At 45.6% G+C, this 8,295-nt stretch overlaps 1 protein-coding gene across 1 annotated transcript; it reads right to left on the reverse strand.

Moving 5' to 3' along the window:
• Positions 1-1,736: 1,736 nt before the first annotated feature.
• LOC104271767 (MARVEL domain-containing protein 3-like) lies at positions 1,737-6,626 on the reverse strand. Its single transcript, XM_009866549.1, has 2 exons — positions 6,491-6,626; positions 1,737-2,443 (listed from the first exon to the last, which is right to left on the reverse strand). The coding sequence occupies exons 1-2, from the start codon at positions 6,624-6,626 to the stop codon at positions 1,737-1,739; spliced, it is 843 nt and encodes a 280-aa protein (XP_009864851.1).
• Between the last annotated feature and the right edge of the window lie 1,669 nt (positions 6,627-8,295).

Consider the following 8,295-nt stretch of genomic DNA (forward strand, 5'->3'; position numbering starts at 1 on the left):
GTTTAAGGACCGGGTTAAGATTTATAGATTATCACCTGCAGCCTTTTCTGACTTCTTGAATGTGTCACTTCAAGGTGCAGCTTTTTACGTTTGTATAAGTTAATGACTGTGTCTTCACGAACCTAAGCCTGTGTTCCAAACGTGCAAGTTGCAGAGGCAGCGCAGGAACAAGTGGCAGGCAGAAATGCCGAACAAGCGGTTAGCCAAGGCTTTAACTGCCTGCCAGACATCCCTGCAACAGACTCCCCAGCCGATTACAGCACACCACTGAAGGTCTGGATTTGGGCAAAGAAGAAATCAAAATCTTAATTTCATGGCTCTATCACTAGTGTGAGTCACGGCAAGTTTGGAAAAACTCTTCACTCCTGTCTCTTCGTAAAGCAGAATAATGCTGTGAAGCTTGTTGATGTTCAAAGTGTTAAAGAGATGGTGAAGGTATTATATAAATGATAAATACTTATTGTAAAGGCTTATGTAAACACTTTGAATCAGAACCATAACTTTTTCTTGTTTGGCTTATGTTACCTCAAACATAATCCTTTGAAATCTGTGTGTCGTATATATGAAATATACAGTAAATAAGCTCTATTATGATTCAAAAGAGCCTCATCTGGGCAACAACTCTGAGCCAGACAAAACTAAAAAGAGTGAGCACAGCCAGAATCAAAATTGCCTCTTCCCTCCCCTCAAGCTGACAAATCTTATGTACTTCAAGAGCAGCCTTTTTTTTCTCACTCCCTTGTTGTGAAGACCAGCGATCTATTTCATCTGCCTCAAACAAAGGACTCTTGAAAGATCTGCTCTTAAATTTATTTTCCGAGCCGTGGAGGCACACAATTACTGCTGTTGAGTCGTGGTTTGTGTGTTTAGATACTGGAAGGACACATGTACTTTGTCACTTTTACAGCATTCTCATGGAAAACTCCAGGACAGCCAGCATGTTCCCACCTCGGGCACTGCCCACCACTGGCTGTGGCGTCAGCAAGCCCAGCCTTGTTTAGGTGGTTACAGAAGCAAGCGGTATCTTTGCTAAGCTGGCAGCTGACTAACGTGCTGTGCTGCCTCTCGGGTGCTGATCTGCACTCAGTGAGATGGGGAAAACTGGAGGGAACTGGAGGAGGACCAAAACGCTGCCTGTGAAATGGCACCTAGTTCCTCCCACCAGCATTCCTTGGGGAGCACGCGATGGGCATGTGCCAACCCCCGTGACTGAAAAGATGAAACACTTCACCAGCCCAAGCAGAACAGGTCACAAGCGAAGCTTCGGCTGGGATTCAGAAAAGCATTTGCATGTACTTTGCTTTATGGGCAGTGTGGTGTAAGGCACCAGGATCTGTTGAGGGCTGCCCATCCCAGCTGTGGATTCAGTTCCTTCTATCACGGGAGAGGAAAGGAACAGTTGTTAGTGTAAGTTTGGCAGCACCGCAGTTGCAACCTGTTAACCCCCCATCGCTGTTTGGATTTGCTCTGTGCAAGATGAAAACGTTGCCATCAAGCACATTTTAAATGCGGGAGTCCAGCCTGAGAGACTGATGCAAAAAACCCTGTTAAAACATCTGCTCAACGTCAATTTTATTACGCCATGTTATAGCTGTATTGTTACACTTGGTGGTTCGACACACACTTCAGCATCCTGTAGGGCAACATCAGGGTCTGGTCGCCTGTTTAGCATGTTGACACCCAGTGTCTGTCCCTTGCTGAAGCTCCAGCTCTCTGGCACAGTCCCAGAGCTGACTTCACACTAACGTGGCAAGAGCCGGGATGTTGTGGGAACTTTCAGAGGTCCTGTGGATGACACGGTGGTTTCTGTCACTTCTGCTTCCAACGCTGCTTTTGGGACTGTGCTGAATCTTGGCCATCTGTTTCTGGAAGTCCCGGACGGTTCGGATAGCGAGAACACAGACCACAAAACTGGCAAAGTACAAACAGGCAGCAGCGACGCCAAAAAGGCCGACGGCTGCATCGCCGCCCTGGACCACGCAGTTCATGGAGGTGTAACCACGGCGCGCGTACAGCCTCTCGCGCCTCTTACAAACGTCTGTGGAGTTCACCTGGCTGACAAAATGCAGGTAGAGGCCAACAGCCACAACGTACGCCATGCCGGCCAGCACGCTGAAGGCACACTCTCCTGCCAGCAGCCCGACCCTGAGCTGCTGGATGGGCTTTGCCCCCACGACGAGGAAGACCAGGGTGAGCACCGCTGCTGTTAAGCTGAAGGCTACCCCGCCATACACGCAAGGGGCTCTCATCTGGGTGAACTGCATGTCCAGCTCCCTCACCTCCTGCAGCTCCGTGCCCTCGAAGGGGCTATAGGCCGAGTTCAGGCTAAAGGACCCGATGCCGAAGCCGCCGAGGGACGTGAAGCCCGCAACAGAGGCTTGGGCAGCGGCCACGCAAATCAGCACCAGCAGGTTCACCGTGATTTCCACGAACTTCAAAATGCCTGTCAGGAGCAGAAAGATGGGAATAGGTGTCAAAATCATGTCTTACGCAAACCTGGGGTGACAGAATCAAACCCAAACCATAGAGAAGGGCTGTCAGTGAGGAAGTCCTCTTGGCTACAGCTACAGAAGAGCGCTGCTCTAAAAAAGAAAAAAAAATGCAAGCTCTTGTGGGAACGTTTCTGAGGTTGGGCAAATTACTTTTTTTAATTTGTCAGGGTGCTTGATAAATGGATCTTCATGCGGGGAAAGAAATCCATAAAAATTTTACTGTGCTTGTGTTATTGCCAAGGCAAGCACGCAGTGATTGTATTTTGGCTTGTAACTACTTGGCATAAACACACTAAGCAAGAAATATCCAGCATGAACAAAATGCTGAGGTGAAAGCTGACAAAAATCTAGAAGCTTCTAATGGCCTAAAACATTGTGCGAATTATTCAGGTTCTTTAAAATGTGTTTACTACTTTAACTTACACCCTTTTTTTTTTGTCTAAGTGTTTGTTAATTTACACTTGTTATCTAACCAGATGTAACTTCATCTCCTTCAGAGATAAAATTCTCTTCATAAATCTGAAGAAGCAATTCCTGACTGCACAAAAAAGGAGGAGGGGAAGGAGGCAAAAAACACCTTCTAAGTGGAGGTAACTTAAATGAATTTGATATCGGATCACATGTTCTCTTCCACACCCCATCCTTCACGAGAAAGCCTTATGCCTGCGGAGCTGAGTCTCCTTTTTTTTTTTTTTTTAAATGTAATGCTACCAATAAAGGTAACCAACTTTTTAAAGGGGGGGGGAAAGGTGGATAAATTACTTCTTTTTGCAGTAGTTGCCTGTCAGGAAGGTGCAGCATGTGTTAGATAAATCTGATTATTCTGTGACAGCTCACTAGGGGTCAGACTAAGATTAGTAAACATGATGGATGTTGAAGCGTAGCATGGCTAGAGTTGCCTATTCGGAAAATTAAAACCTCTAGTGTTATCACGTGTGTTGCTCCTCAAGTTCTGAAGTTAATTACAGAATTGTGAATCTTATTATTCCATTGCAGTCCAACAGCCAAGAACACAAGATTTTCGACAAAGCGGCCCTATATTTGTCTTTAAAGTGGGGCAGGATCTGCATTTTGAATACAGACTTTAATTCTGTGCTGCTAACATTGATCCGCATGGCATTTTTCCTCTTGAGCAATGGCTCAGTTGCTGTCAAGGCTGTGTGAGCTTGAAAAGACAGGGCTGAAGCAGCACGCAAAGGAATTAAGACAAATTTCTCTCTTGTGTTGCCAGATGCTTCTAATCAAAGAAAGCCAGTGACAGCCACCATGAAGGATTATCGGATATTCCCGTCCTGCCCCTTCTTATTCTCCCCACGGAGGGCCGAGGTACCAAGCACCTTCCTGCTGCCACTTGCTCTTCAAGGGAAGGTGCTTGCCATGGTTTTAAAAGGGCCTTTGGCCACTTCAGGAGTTTCTGCTTCCCCCTGTACCCAGCCTGGTCCCCCTCAGCGCTGCTCATGCAGCTGCAGGTAGGTACCGAGCCCATTCCCATCGTGGCCTTGCAAGCCAACCCACAAACACAAAGCGGGCAGTGATCATGGTGGTAACACCTGGGAACAGAATATGTGAGGCTCAGCATGTTTCAGTCTGTGTGTGTGTGTGTACATGCACATGTGCATTCAGATATAGATTTCGTATCTCAAACACAATTTGGTAAAGCAGGCAGTTCTGTGCACGTGCAGTTCTGTGTACGTGTTCCTTAGGTGACGCTGATTTCTGCATGACAGGGTGACTTTTCCTTGACCTTTCCACACAACCATTTCTGTGAAGCAGGGCAATAACCACGCTGGTTACCAAACCTGTTCAGGAAGCTTCAAGCATTTCAAAGGAAGTATTTGTGAAGCTAAATGTAAAGAGAAATTTAAATCTTGGTCCATGAGACAGGATTTGGTACTCCTTGTACCAAATTCACACAATGCAGCCAAAAGACTCAACACTTTTAATGGCTACAGAGACATCACTTTACCCAGGACTCTGCAAAATATTTTGAAAGAACAGTAGCTGTACAGGACATTTACTGGAACTGGATCAGATATTTTTTTGTCTGCTCAGTTGAGCTGTACAATATGACTTCCAAATACAAAGAGTCAACTGAGGTCCTCAGGGCCCTTGGAAAGCGTTGGCCGCAGAAGGCCACTTCCCTTTTTAAGGGCCGACTACTGATTTCATAGATGCTTCATCAGGAAGTGGTTCTTACAAGCCTACAGGGAGGAAAGACAATTTGATTAAGGGAAACATAAATTTTAGATTTGTTTGGGAACTTGGAAGTTGGGAATTCATGACCAGTCAGCTTTCTTATTCTGCTGTCTTCAGAATTTCCTTTCTGTCTGTGACTGGTGAGGCACTCTAACCTGCTGACCAGTGACTTTTCCTGTACATCACCTTGCTGAGCCTTGGAAAAAGCAACTTTCTGTTGTCAAAGTAGTCAGCACCTGCTGCTAACCTCCCCACATTTATAACTGACCCCAATCCTCAATGACACTGCTCCAAAACTTCCTATATATCCACATAAATTCTGTATGCAACCCTTAACTTCACTGAGCCAACTGCTGGCAGAATGTGTCTCTTTGCTCAGGGGATGACAAATATGAACGACCTAGGTCTACTGTATTTTTAACTGCAGCAGTAGCTGCTTTTATGGCATCCTTGAAAAATTTCCTTAAGACAGGGCGTTCAGGTCAGACAGGTTTTGTGTGTACCTGTACAGTTTTCATACACACCTGCTGTAGAACTGATTAGAGTAACTAAACAACAGAGAGAGGTTCACTAGCAGTTACTCCACCAGTTATTTGCATCACAGGGATGAACATGTGTGTGTGTTGGGGTTTAAGTGCAGCCACAAAGCCTCCGGTATTAAAGAAAATCCTAAAATGATAAGCAGTATGTAGAACGAAGCTGTGAGTTACAGGTCCGTGATGACAGCCAGCAGGGTTTGTGAAACCAGCAGCTGTTTAGTGGAAATCCCTGGGGCCTTGTACAATCATCGGGCTCTGACAGAAATATTAGGCCCTACACTATGTTCAGATCTTGACCTGGATACCCCAAAAGCCTTGTGCAGACTTGATCTGTGCTAGTTACAAGCCGATACCCAATCCTACTACACTAGTATAAACAGGATGGGCAGACTTGAGAAATAAGGGATAAAACGACAGTTAAGTTTTGGATCTTGGCTCTGCCAAGGCACGCTCCCACACCCCAGCTAGCAGTGACCGATGTCAAGCAGCGCACGAAGAGCTGTGCTGTGGAGTCTGTGCTGCCCCCACTCCTGTCACGGGCCCGTTAGCTACACCAGCTCCCCCAGTTCCTTTCCCGTGCTCCCTTCCCGCACCGCTTTCCACCACTGAAGGTGAAGAGAATGGCTGCAATCTAAAAGGTAGTGGGCCTTGCCAGAGTTTTACACAGAATTGTTTTGTTCGTTCTATAAAATCTAAATCTGCAGCAGGGAGTAACTTCGAGGTAACGTTCTTACTAATTTTCTCTGAATCCAGACTTTTTTTGCTGTGAGTTGGCTTCCTGCTATAACAAACAGCAGCCTTCCAATTTATACTATTAATCTACTGTCCACTTTTTCTTTCCCTTCCAATCCAGGTGGATTCTGGGCTATTGCCATGGTATTAACTCACTGATCAATGGGTTTGTTTTCTGTCAAATGGTGGCCTCAGATGTCAAGCAAAGCAGCCAGGGTACACACCCACAGGCGGCTGACCTAGCGGCGCCTACCCTTGGCTGGGCAGGCACCACTTTTCTCCCCTGCCCAGCAGTAACTCTGGTCTAGCACTGGGCCCTTCCATGAGCTGTTTTAATAAATTAAAATGGCAGGAAACGATTCAACTCTTTTCTTGCATGCTGCTGTTTTTTCCTGCAACTTTAACAACTCGAAGTGACTCACAGCTATCTGATGAGCAATTGTGCTGGCATGAGTTTAGCAGGGGAAACAACACAGCCAGGAACAGAGAAATACCAGAAACTCTCCTTTCAGGTGAGGCAAGCTCTTAAACCTGCGCGCTCCGCCTCATAAAACTCCACCACAGCTGCCTGTGTGGTACCCAGTAACACAACCGTGTGCTTGAGTCTCACGGGTCGGAAGCTGCGAAGTGTCATTTTCATCCAGGCACCGCAGAAGGATGACCCCATGGTTCGGGCGTCAGGAACACAGTGTGTATGTGTGTATGTAAGGCAAAATGGCCAATTTACGTTTGTTTCTGCAGTTGACATGAACGAAGCTGCAGGGCTTGACTAATAGAGGAACATTTCAAAGTGTCTCACTTCACTGCGTCTTGGCACAGTAGTCACTTTTTTCTGCACACAACTCTTTCTCCTGACTCTTTTGGTATCATTACCTCAACATCCCTGTGTACTTCTAAGGCATTATTTATGTTTGCCCTTCTTCGTTCTGTCTTACTTTCTCCCTCTGCTTCCTCTGCAGGCCATGTACCACCGGGACCAGAGCAGCAGCACGTGGCTGCAGCCCCTGGGACCACTGGACTCCACGGCAGGGCAGCAGATGCACAGGTCAGTGCCGCATCCTGTCAGGAGATGCTCCAAGAGAAGGGGCAGTACGAGTGAGAGGCTACAACACACGTGTTAAAAACAATTCTCTCAGCCTTTCTCGTTGAAAGTTGTCTTTTGGTGTTTTTCCCAGTTTGAGTAGCTTTCTGCTTTTCAGAAGTAATCTTTTTTTTTTTCCAAAGGAGTAGACAAGTATTTTGACCATATATAGTGACTCACAAAAGCAGCAGTCAGTCCTGAAAAGGATCTCAAATGCTGAACTTCTCTTGCCATTGCAGGTTTGGCGCTCCCCAGAGAGTAAAGGCACAGCTCAGCACGCAGCTTTGGTCACCCCTCTGCGAAACTGCGTTGGCGGTGGGAGGAATAGATAAGGGCGAAAAGAGAGAAAATGCCAAAGAAAAGAGGGGCTTTTTTTCTGCATTTGGAAGGGGAAAAAATATGACAGAAGTGGGGAGAAACCAAAACAGTGGTGAACCGAACAAGGGAAATGAAATGGAGACAACAGTTACAATATATTAAAAATATTAAATCTGGATGCAAAGTATTAAAACATCTTGCTAAAGGTACTATTCCCTTTAAGTATAGCAGTACAAAGCAAGATCTTCCTGAAACCAGTAACAAGAATTCAGCCATCTTCAGGGATCCGGGATCAGAGCACTACACAGCTTTGCCGTAAACAAACAAATCCCCCCTAAGCCCCAACCCCACCATTGTTTTTGTAGGTCTCTGTGTTCTTTAGCCAGTCGTGGGATTTAGCTTTCACTGAGTTATGCTAAAATCTCTCTAACAGAGTAATGCTCAAAGGCAGGGAAAACCCAACCCAACCCTAAACCTCATGAGTTAGGCAATGTAACACCAACAGAATCTTGGCTTTTCAAAGGACCCAAGGGAATTACATATTCAGAGCCAAATGAATTTAAATGGCACATAAGTGGCCAACATACTTATGCTCATTTGAGATATCTGTCTTATTAGAAATTGATGGAAAAATAGTTAAAAACTGGGGGAAAAGAAATGATTTATGTGCTCTAGAAAGAAAACTTACTATTATCTTTTAATAAGTTGTCCCTCTTTAGTCAAGATAATCACTCTGTTAGGCAATCTCAAAGGACGACCAGCCTTGTTTTTAATGATTCAGAGAAGCCTTAGATTCACACTCGGAGTGCTCACATCCAAATGTATTGCCTTTTTTTTTTTTTTCTCTGTATCGTCTTCCCTGAAAGAATTACTGTCCCATCTGCTCTATTCCTTCTCCTTAATACCCTGCCATCCTCTAAACAGCACTCTCCAATTT

Source organism: Apaloderma vittatum, unplaced genomic scaffold, assembly GCF_000703405.1.
Source record: "Apaloderma vittatum isolate BGI_N311 unplaced genomic scaffold, ASM70340v1 scaffold4253, whole genome shotgun sequence".
Classification (NCBI taxonomy): domain Eukaryota; kingdom Metazoa; phylum Chordata; class Aves; order Trogoniformes; family Trogonidae; genus Apaloderma; species Apaloderma vittatum.